This window comes from Daucus carota, chromosome 5, assembly GCF_001625215.2.
Source record: "Daucus carota subsp. sativus chromosome 5, DH1 v3.0, whole genome shotgun sequence".
NCBI lineage: Eukaryota > Viridiplantae > Streptophyta > Magnoliopsida > Apiales > Apiaceae > Daucus > Daucus carota.
The window spans coordinates 5426854-5438950 of record NC_030385.2 but is presented as its reverse complement, the minus strand read 5'-3'; the positions used below and the strand labels follow the sequence as shown (position 1 = coordinate 5438950).

At 32.0% G+C, this 12097-nt stretch overlaps 1 protein-coding gene across 3 annotated transcripts; it reads right to left on the bottom strand.

Annotated features, from left to right (window-relative positions):
- Positions 1 to 13: 13 nt before the first annotated feature.
- On the bottom strand, positions 14 to 7444 carry LOC108220730 (DNA cross-link repair protein SNM1). Of its 3 annotated transcripts, XR_001806787.2 has the most exons (11): positions 7031 to 7444; positions 6251 to 6431; positions 5850 to 6089; positions 5620 to 5764; positions 3351 to 3485; positions 3206 to 3272; positions 1519 to 1596; positions 1218 to 1270; positions 914 to 1103; positions 673 to 805; positions 14 to 346 (listed from the first exon to the last, which is right to left on the bottom strand). XR_001806787.2 is itself a non-coding variant. In XM_017394580.2 (10 exons), exons 1-9 carry the CDS (start codon positions 7401 to 7403, stop codon positions 1005 to 1007), a joined length of 1371 nt encoding a protein of 456 aa, XP_017250069.1. In that variant the 5' UTR covers positions 7404 to 7444; the 3' UTR covers positions 14 to 346; positions 978 to 1004. The 3 variants fall into 3 exon arrangements, 1 of the variants encoding a protein (XP_017250069.1); XR_001806785.2 differs by lacking the exon at positions 673 to 805; XM_017394580.2 differs by lacking the exon at positions 673 to 805 and having other exon boundaries at positions 978 to 1103.
- Between the last annotated feature and the right edge of the window lie 4653 nt (positions 7445 to 12097).

Genomic DNA, 12097 nt, shown 5'->3' with positions numbered 1-12097 from the left:
TTGTACATTGATGAAAGAGCAAACACGATGTATGGTTTGACAATATCATAGTAGCCAGTTAAGATTTTGAGCAACATTCTATTACATAAATGTTCAACTGCAGGAATCCCTTTCTATGAAATAACAATAATGCACAATGATATGCAGAATTACAGAAAAACCACATTCTTCATAATTTTCACTTGGTCAATGTCTGCATGAAACTTAAAAGAGTCCTCAGTACAAGAATGCATTAATAACTTGAAGCTACTCAGTATTGGACATAAGGCAAGATTGTCATTTCTTTCCCCTCCCGACAATATCCATAATATTTTCACAGAATGAGTGTTCCTCTTTTGTTGGAGTTCTGTAAAACAGGAACCAAGATGTTAGAATGATATAAGAATGAAATAAGTTGGTTCTGCAGATTTGAATACATCAACTCCTATTTAGCTTACAAATATCATACTCAACTACTCATATATTACAATTTTGAGGACGGTGGATGGAGCATAATGCAGGTGAATTCCAAGCCCCAACTCTAGCCTGTAAAGCTCTTAAAATATTAAAGGTTTGTCTCATTTGTGAGACCTACCAGTCAAGTTATCAGAAGAGTAATCTCAAGTATAGAAATCCTAATTCCTATTGCTACACAAAAGGGGTCCTCGTCCAAATTTAAGGTTATTTACTCACACGCCTGAACGGCCCCCCGAAAGGACACACCGTCAAATTTGCAGTGGACATTAACAGCCCAACACTGACCAAAACCATCTGCTCGCTCTACCATCACAACATAGCCAGCGGATTTAGCACAACAGAGTAGAACCTAAATGAGCATTGTTTCATACGTATAAGAGAATATCATGATCAAATTGCCATTGGCTTCTCTTATAAGCTAGTGTTTAATAACCAGTATCATGTTAACAGTTAATACCTTCAATGGTACAAGAAGTCAAGCTCAATTATATGATAGAGAAACATGTTTTCCATTAATTGACCTCGAAAAGAACTCCAGAGTTATATTATCACTTTTTTGACCATTCCTGAAAACAGGACTGCATCTTATTCCGAGTAGCAGCATTCCCCACATTGACCGTTGGAATTATTTTCTCAGGCCCCAAAAACTGTATAAAGTAATAAAGATTAATTGCACTTATAGGCCACATAAACATTACAGAAAGATAAAGCCACGAGAACATATCAGGAGAAAGTTATATCATAACCTATTAGAGTATTACCTGAACAAACTCCCTCAATTCTGTAAAGCTAGAATGCTCGCTGTACGGAACTCCTGCAAGCAAATGCAATAATAAGTTTTGTCAAGGTCTTCTGTTACTAACATTTTGAAGTATCTTATATTATTCGCGTAAAGCATAACGAACAATATCCACTCGAAGCATCTTCAGAGATGTAATCGCAGTAATGTTCAGGAAGTAGGTTTTTGGAATATGACAATACTTTAAACACAATAGAAGTTTATAATCTTAAGATCATCATACATCTACAAGGACAGCAATATACTAAGATTGTACATCTTACCATAGATAGTGACAAAGCCTTTAGAAATGGGTTTGATTGAATCCAATTCGCTTCCGGTAGATTCAGAAAAAGTCCAACCTGAAAAAAGGAGGTTGCAGTTTTAGCAACATACTGCACTTGAGTCATTTATCTCAAATGCTGAATTAAACTGGAGAGAGAATTTGGTGATGGTGAAATAATCCAATCCGAAGGATATCTGATCCGAAACCCGAAATTTTAAATTTACCAAACCTGATTTTTGGATTTAGTTTCTAAACTTGAAAAAAATTTGGAATTGGATTTTTAGAATTTTGTTAATACCAAAACAAAAAACTCTATGCGAATTAAACATCCAAAAAAAAAAGAATATATATACAATTGTTCATATACAAACTAAATTAGAGTACAAACTACAAACTTAATCTAGGCCTTTAAATAAATCTAATCTCATGACCCCTAAAAGTCATCACAGATAATTAAAATTAGGGGTGCGAATTTCGGGTAGTGGGTCGGGTTATCTTACCCGGTCCATTTTTTGGGTCAACCCAAACCCGACCTGTTCAGTGCCCGATTAACCCAAAATGACCCGAAATTTATTAAAAATTAATTATTTTGATTATAAAAATTATATTTTTATAATGTATTTAAAATATATACTCCCTTTGTCCCATTTAATTCTATACGTTTCTTTTCAACTGCTTGACAGGCATTTCAATGCACTTATAACATATAGTTCCGCAACTTATTTTTGAGTTTTTTTTCGTGAATAAAAATTTGACATCCAAACTTTAATTCAGAAAAAAAAATTCCAAAAATAACTTGCACAACTACAGTTTACAGGAGCATTAAAGTCCGTGCCGCATCCCCGTCCCCCACTGTATACTATCCAGAGGGACGGAAGGAGTAAGTAATAATTTAATGAGAATATATGCGAATAAATATTTTTATAATAATATATAAATATATCATAAATGTATGTAATTTTGTAATATAAATATATATAATTAACATAATATATTATATAATTATGTTTGTGTGTGTGTATTATCAATATATATTATGATATATTATAAGTTTAATAATACGTTATATATTATGCATTATAATATATTATATTTTATGTATTATTTAATACATGATATATTTTTCTGTTTAATAACTTAATCCAAATATTTCATATTAATACATAATATTATGTATTATAATATATTATAAGCTTCACAATTAAAAACTAATTACTACTTAGCTGGAAACAAATCAGCATAAGGTATCTATTTCAATAAGTAGAAACAAACATACAACAACCACCATTGGGCAATAATGAGTGAGTCGCTAATAACCATTTAATCCGAGGTCATGAGATGTGTGCAATTCTTTCCAAGATATTAAATGGATTATAAATTGATATAGTTTAAGTGATAATGATGTAAGGGAAGATTAGCATATTTGATGATTAATGGTCGAATATTACTAAACTCAAATTAATGGGTTACATTCTGGTTTCAGATATGTCCATATCCAATATAAAAAAATTCGGGTTTCAGATATCCCCTAAATCCATCGGATTGGATTCATAATTTCATTTCCGGTACTTTTTCAGGTTTAGTACGGGTTCGGTTGTGGATAAAAAAAATCGGTTTTAAATTTGGATTTGTCATATTCAACACTGTTGTCATCTCTAAATATCCCTAATAATTTCCATCCTCACCTGTTGGCCGAAAAGCCAAAACTGATGTATATCGATCACTGTATGACTTCAAATATTTCTCCAATATCTGTTGATAATATGTGAAAAACTTTAGTTTGAGGAACTATACTTGATGCAATTGTAAACAAATTCAAATTAAAAATACCTCAAACTTTAGGGACGACATCGGCAGAACATGCAGAGGTGTATCATTCCCATTTGTACACAGATTACCTGATATTTCTGGCCAACCAAAAGACTGCAGGATGCGCCTCCTTGAAGAATTAGCATGAATTTTCACCTATTGGAAAGGAAGGCACTGTTTAAAATTTTTTTAAATGGTCTAAAAAAATTTTAAAAAATGTTACAGTGAGTAGTAAAATATATACTTATTGCATATGCTTTATAGTCGTAAGTCATGACATGGACATTTATTTCGATAAGAAAGTCAGTTCACGTAAAGCAACACATGGAACATAATAGTTAATAATCATGTTGCTAGCAACCTGCCTGAATGTGTGGCCCCAAGGTATACGCAAGGCCTATCAATTCAGGCCTCTGATTATAAGCATTGAAGTACACCAAAATATAATTTCCATGTCTCTGAGTTGATCATTGGAATGGAAGCCAAGATACACGCAAACTATGCCCGTACTCTTGCAAGAAAGTTGTTTTCATGAAGACTCTAAGTGCATGAGAAAATAGTGAGTGATACTGATAAAATATGGATGCAAGCTGGGTTTATAATGATCAATATCTCATTCTATTCAACCTCACTTTAATTGCATGATCTTTAGGACAGCAAAGTTAATGATGATGATGAGCTTAAAGCAATATATATTATCAAGGCAACAAAATCAACCAATAATCGATGGTTTTGTTTATTGTATATGTCTTACTACAAGATTCGACAACCGAAGACTACAAGATGGATGGCGATGACTGAATGATATTTCCTCGACTGGAAACAACAATAGCGACTTAGAACAATCTTTTCTTAGTTGAAAACAACAAAAGATTACCAGCCATTAGTTTTGCAACTTCTGCTACAACAAAAGATTAACAGCCTCGACAAAAATCTAAGTCTCCTATTTCATTCATTCAGTTCCAACGCAACACCTTCAATGAAGCGACTACAATATGAAGAGATGCTGAAAAGAAGATCTCAAGGGCTGTGTTCCAACTGCAATCATAAATTCACCATAGGCCATAAATGTCAAGGATCACAAAAATTGCTTCGTGAAGCCTTTAGAGATAAGAACATCAATGCTGGTTACACAATAGAGGTTCCAGAATCTGGACCTTGAGGACAAGGATCCATTCCAAGAGGAGGGTATTGAGAGGTCAAACTGGTCTGTGAATTTAGTTAGTTTAGTAGCTGGTCTGTTTACATGTCAGTTAACTATTGTTATTATTAGTTATTAGTCTCAGCAGTAACTACTAGCATCAGTGGCAGTTATTACCAGTAATTAACAGTTTACAACTTCTAGCAGTTATTAGAGTCCTATTTATCAGTGATGTGATTCTATGCAATTGAGTCTCATTTATATTTAAACTCACTTTTGATTTATGTGATCAAGTCTTCATTGTGAAATATAAGAGGTTCATTCTCACCTAAAAAGAATATTTATCTTCCCTTTAAATAGCTTTGATTTGACCTATAACATAACATATTTCAGAGGAACCTATATCTTTCTCACTAGGGTCACCAACTATAACTGAATCTATGACTAGAACATGCAAACAAATTGCTCCATAGCAAGGAAGAAAGAAGTCAATACATAACACAAGCCCCTTAATAAAACAATATAAAATAATTTATTAGACACAGTTTATACCAAGCAAAATATAATAAAAAATAAAGGGAAATTCTCTTTAGTACTATAGTACAATTTATTACTCGTACCTGTCCAATCATATTATTTGTTTCTATATGTGGTGACCCTCTACATTTGGTTCCTATCTATAGTATCCTTTCGTTAAGCAAAATGTTATTGAATTGATTTCGGACCGTAAAACAAATTGTATATTTAATTAAAATCTTGTACAAAACCACATAACCAGACCCTTAAATCATGTGAAACAGACTAAAAATACGTGAGACATTAATAATAAAAGTTCGGTTAAAATGAGTTTGAAAGAGGAGGGTTTCGTTCCCGGTTCTCCTGTTCCTTATATCTCACTCAAGTTAACTCTATTTTAGATTATTCAAGGGTCCATTTCATGTATCTTTTCGCAAGGACTTTAAATAAAGCATTTGTTTCAGTTGAAAATTATTTCTATAACATTTTGCTTAACAGAAAGGTACTATAGATGGGAGAGCAAATGTAAATGGTCACCACACATAGAAGCAAATAAAGTGATGGTACCGGTGGAATAAGTAAATTGTACAATGATACTAAAGAGAATTTTTCAAAAAATAATAAATTACATACCGTTAATGCCTTGGAAATAGCAAGGTATACAGATTCTTTTCCTATGCTATATGCCCCAACAATGATAAGCGTCTTAGGTTGTTTCTTAAGCATGTTCTTTGTAACTTTCACAATGAAGTCTAATACCTTTTCCTTCAAAGGAAACCTGAAACAATATATGATATCAAAATTTTACAACAAGAACTGAAGAGAGTAGACGTAAGTTTCAGGAACCAACACAAATAAAGCACCTGTATTTGGGATTGCAGTACGTTGTGTCAAGGTAAAGCACATTGACTCGTTGATTTAAAAGAAGTGGGTATGTTTGCATCAATTTAGAAGCCCTAAAATCGCCTGTGTGAAGGTAGCATTGACCACTTGGGAGGTTAAAGTGAATGAGAGCTGCGCCCGGGCAGTGATTAGCCTCGAGCATTGTTACTTTAATTCCTTCAATGACATACTCAACATCTAAATCCAGAGTATGGATTAATCTGTCAATCCCAATAGGCAGGGCAGACATCATGATAGAGGAAAGGATAAAAGAATTAGAGAATTTTTTATGAAAGCAAACAAGGAGGCCTATGCACTGATAATTTCAACAAGTAGATTAATGCAACATAACTGTAGTTGGTACAGGAAAAGAGTTTCTTACAAGGGGTTTACATATAAACACATTTTGATCAACCTTCCTGTGATGGGGGTGCAATAAATAGGTCCATGGGACCACGCCTTGCTCAAACCACCATAGTGATCAGCATGGAAATGACTAAGGAAATAGGCAGAGCAACCTTTAACTTGTCCATAGCGGAATGCATCAACAGTGAAGGGTGTTCCTAAATAATTGCAAAAAACCAGTAAGATGTAATATTTACGTTTTCTTTTGCCTCCTTACTCAACCAATCGAGCACAACAAAACAGTAGAATTAGACTATCTATAGCTAATTAATTATTTATCCGTCTCCCGTACGACTCATTTATGCACCTGAACTTGTTTCGTGAAACCAACACTGCATTTTCCCATTAGAATTAAACATGATGATTGTATATCGCCATATCTCAAATAATGTTCCTCAGGAAAAATTTCATAATTTTCCATGATATGTAGATTTTGGGGCTTGGCTGTGGCAAAATTTTGTGGAAAAGAGTCAAACTACATGAGACACTTTTTAGATGGTTAATATGTAAAACCATCCCCTAAGTCTTTTCGACTTGAGATCAAAATCACATCAATCCATTAAAATCCATAATTTAAAAACTAATCCATTAAAATCCCAATCGAATACACCTCCTAAGTCCAATCCGACCTGTCAAGAATCAGGATCATTTACCATCATATTTCTCACTCCCCATAACAGAAAAATCTCACCAACAAAAAAGACATTGACATAATATACTTAATATCGCAAAATATACGGAACAGGAAGCTTCTTACCAGGAAGTTTCTTATAAAATGGGCAAGCACGCTGCTGCTGCGGCTTCTGAGCTTGAATCGTCTTTTTATCAGGAACAATTGAAGTAGAAGCCTCGACATTGGTCTTAAGCGGAAGCTTCCACGATTCAAATAAATTACACTGTTTTAACCTCTTGTTTGCACTGGTCGAAGAAGAATTTAAACAAGACCAGTCGGTTCCGCACCTATAAAAATCGCCCGCGAAACTATCTTCTTCTTCTTGTGTAATTATATCGTCGAGCTTCTTCATTGAATCATCTTCGTATTCATTTTCAAAATCCTCTAAATCCGCTATCCGAATTGGATTATTCAAATCATTTGAATGGCTGATGAATGAAAGCGGCGTCGTTTCCATGGAAATACAATTCTTGTTTCTTACCCTGGCTTTTCGTTATTTGGCGCCTGTTGTCTATCCTAGATCAGGCTGTTTACTTATACATAGAGCTTTTTTCTTTTAGGCACGTTTTAAAATCATTTTTGACTTCTTTTTTCACTTCAAATCATAAATGTAGGTTCGTCGAAAGCCATTTTATAATCATTTAACATATGTTAAATTTGGTAATATATATTTTTTCATGAATTTTTTATTTTTAAGATATTCTTTCCAACACTAAAATATATAGTCTATCAAATTTATTTTTATTATTATATTTTTAATAATTCATAAATCACATATAACAAAAAATATCTAACCCAAAACTTAAGGTGAGCATTTACATCAATATACGAAGTCACTATTTTAAACATCTTCAAACGGGATCAAGCAACTGGCGTATAAGAGTTCGTCATTTTTAAAATAATTTTTTCAATTATTTATTCAATTCAATTATTTATTCAAATTAATATTATAATTTGAATATTTTATAATATATTAGTTTTGTTAAAATTCAATTCAATTTATTTTCAAATTGAACTAATTATATCATTTAGTATTAATGAATAAAATTTTTAAATTAGATTAATTTAACCAATTGATATTTTCTACACGAAATTTAGCTGTTACAATTTATTATCTATTTATAAATATTTTTATTTTATTAATATGTGATTATTTATTATTTTATTGATTTTAAGTCAAATTTTAATTATTTCGTATATCTTCATATGTATAAAAAAGATATTTGTCGTGTAACACATTAGAGCTAAAATGAGTTATATGAAGGTTTATGTTAAAAAATTATATTCAAGATTGTATATTCATAATTTTATACTTAACATTCGGATTTTCTAGTGTATGCTCATTGGCACACACTAACCAGTTTTTGACTAGATGGAGGAATTCTGTTGGTTAAAATCTCACTAATAATCATGAGCCCCTGCATGCACAAAAATCATGATCAATAAAACTCTCACCTCAACAAAAAGTATTTTTAGTGTGTGCCGATAGCACACATTAGAAAGACCCATTAATAGGGGTTTACACGGTTCGGGTTGGGCGGGTTAAAGAAATTTAACGATCCAACCCAATTAAATCGGGTTTTCAAATTCTCAACTTAAACCATAAAAATTAAATTCATAACCCAAACCAATTTGTATTACTTTGGTTCGGATCAGTTTGATCGGGTTATGAAATATAAAATAAATTCTTTTCCATAATAAAGCAAAATCAAACTTTAACACATTAAAAGATAAAACTTTAACCGAATCTGATACTTAGAGTCTGTCAGTCTGATGCTTAAACAGAAAGTCTGGTACATGAATAGAGTTCAACAAAATAACATAATTATCCATGTCAAATGGATCTTAAACAACCAAGTTTTGACATCAAAAGAAACAGATAACACAATAGTTTTTAAACTTTGAAGTGGAAGACAGAAAAGTAATATATTACTGATCAAACATCAATGATATTGACATTCTTGATCTTGGCCGTGGTCTTCTCAGCTGATTCACCGCTCTTGTTTGCATTTTCTGCAAAACAAAAGTATATAATTCAGTCGAAAACTAGTAAACAAGCTTTAAACAAAAATAGCATTCAGAAAAAACTTGATCTAAATAATACAAATCATATACCTTCTTCAAGAAATTCGTAAGAATGTGTTTCATCCACATAAGTATCTAATTTAATTCTCCCTGACCAGCTTTGAGTACACACCAATGCCTCCACCATATTTGGACTCAAAGAACTCCTAAACGGGTCCAAAATACGCCCACTAATACTAAAGGCTGATTCATATGCAACTGTAGACACCTGAATAGCAAGCACATCTCTAGCAATATTTGATAAAATTTCATGATAAAAACTGTTTGAAGTCATGTATAAAGTGTTGTTGAATTTCAGAGTGACTTCAAAAAAAGAAGCCAAAAATTTGACAAATATAGATTCAGCTTGCCAGTCAATAGAAATAGGAGGCCCGATCCTCCTCTTGCCATTTTCTTCCATGAAGTAACTCACAAATTTGTCATCATCTTCTTCGTACCTTTGAAATGCCTTTTCGAACTTCAAAGCCACGTCTAATATCATGTAAGTTTGAGTTCCACCTGGTTTGCACATCCAACACCAACCCTCCCTTGTATTCATTTTCTCTTTCTCTGCATATATTCTGAATTTTTGTAGCCTCGAGGGTGATGATCGAATGTATCTCACGCTATTTCAAATGAAAGCTATCGAATCATGCATTTCTTTGAGACCATCATTTACAATTAAATTTACAATGTGAGCACCACACCTCATATGCATTTTTTAGGTGATTTAAGTTCAACAGGGACGACATTTATGCCAAGAGTTGGATTAGTAATTTGGGTAGGATTTGGATTTTCCATTTCAGTCTCAATTATCTGATATGAATCATAAATAATACGACATACATCAACTACACAACTACTATGAATCTAATTAGAAAAACTAACAAAGTAACAAGTACGAATAAGTATGTGTAACTCTAAGAATTATGAATAAGTATGCGTAAGTGTAACCATAAGTAATTAAAACAAAGATAAAGAGAGATCAGAAAAGTATATCAATAGAAATACGAAGAGATATGTGTACCTTCTTGCTGATGGACTAAAATCTAAATGGACACACATACGAGAAAGTTAGATGGACTGGGCTAACATATTATGGTCTACTGGAGTGGGGTGGATAATTTCTATATGTAATATAATATTTTTTAATCGGGTTGGGTTGGATCGGTTAAAAAAAACCGAAACCCGTGTCCACCCCAATTAAATCGGGTTACTCAATTTTTAATCCAATTATCAATCGGGTCAAAAAAATTCGCATTGATTCGGGTGAAATATGGTCGGTTTGGGTAGGTTCGGTCGGTTTGACCAACCCGTGTACATCCCTATACCTATTAACATGATTGTAAGTTTTTTAATGAAATATTATATGTTAACGTATTATTATGAATCTTTTTAGTATTTGAAATTGTTTAACAATATAAAAGTAATAGACCTCCGCATGTTGTAGAATTTTGTTGGCTTATTATAGTATAACAATGTAACAGTAATAGACCTCCACATGTTGTAGAATTGTAGTTCTAGAGGAAGAGTACCAAACCACTCCACATGTTGTAGACTTGTGATCATAGAGGAAGAGTACCAACTTGTGATCATAGAGGAAGAGTACCAAACCTCAAAATTTTAACCAAAATTTTGAATTACAAATTATACTTGTGTTGGCTTATTATAGGATAGTATAGATAGTATAGATTGCATTAAACATATTTATAAGATAATTAATGGTCCATATTATAAAATTTGTCATGAATAATTTCTTAATAATAGGCATTCTACACACATATATATATATATATATATCTCGAGTGTTATATAACACTAAAACATCAATTGATTAAGAATGAAATAATATAATAAATAAAAATTTGTGAAGTAATCAGTTTCTTATATAGTTGTATCTTAATTGGGTTTAAGTACATTCAACAGGTCAGGGGTGAACATGAATGACCCAACCCGCGAAACCCGACACAAACCAACCCTCTTTTAAACCGATTAAGCCGAACCAATCAAGACCGATAATGATATGGGTATTTTCGAAAAACCAAAATAAACTGGATTGGATCAGAGTTTAACATATTATAACCTCTAACCAACCCAATCCATTTATATACAAAACAAACAAATTAGTTTCTACCACATCATCTTTATGTTTGAATCTAGTGGTTTTACAATATATTGCATGCAAATTCCTCGGTACAGTCTCATTTGGTCGTATTTCAGTATTTTAATTTGTTTTGCTAAGTAATATATGTCTAATTCGTGCTAGCTTTTTTCTGTGTACCTGTTAGCTATTATCAAGAAATGTCAATGATATCGAGTTAGCAGAGTAATTTTTAGTGAATATCTAGCTCTGATATTAAGTGCATCCACGTAGTTCATAATTTAATATTATTTTTATTATTTTAATTTCCTGACTCATTATGAACTAGGGAGTTTATTCTCTTAGCATTGACAATTTATTTATTACTTATTTTAATATTTATTTTTAAAACCCGGCCCAAACCGAACCAACCCAACCCAAAATTTAATTGTCAAGGTTGGGTTATGTATATTTTTTTTAGTTAATGGGTTAATTTTTTATAAACCGAACTAATTGGGTTTACTCTTTCTAACTCGATCGACCCAATCCGTGTTCACTCGATCGTAGTTCCACGTAAATATATAATTCTTTTAGATGATAAGTTTTATTCAACACAATTTTTTATAGGTTGCACAAAAAACATATGTATACATTCTTAAATATACAAAAAACTTATTTATATATTTTTAATTCTTAATAATATTAATGGATGATTGTTTTTTAATCTATTTTGGTCACAGACACTTTAAACAACTAAGAATGAATATGAAGGAAAGTTTGTATGTTTATAATTTTAAATATTTAGTCTATATTTTTAATATAAGTTATAAGTTATACTCTACTTTTTTTAATTTTTGTATATAAGTAAATTGAGAAAATTGAGAAAATAAGACAAAAGGAGCATGGCTGACGGAAACAAAAAGTTGGAATAAATAATAAATAAATACATTAAAAGTAAAAAAAAGGGGGAAAAGGAAAAAAAGGGCAGAGAGAGAAAAGATTTGATT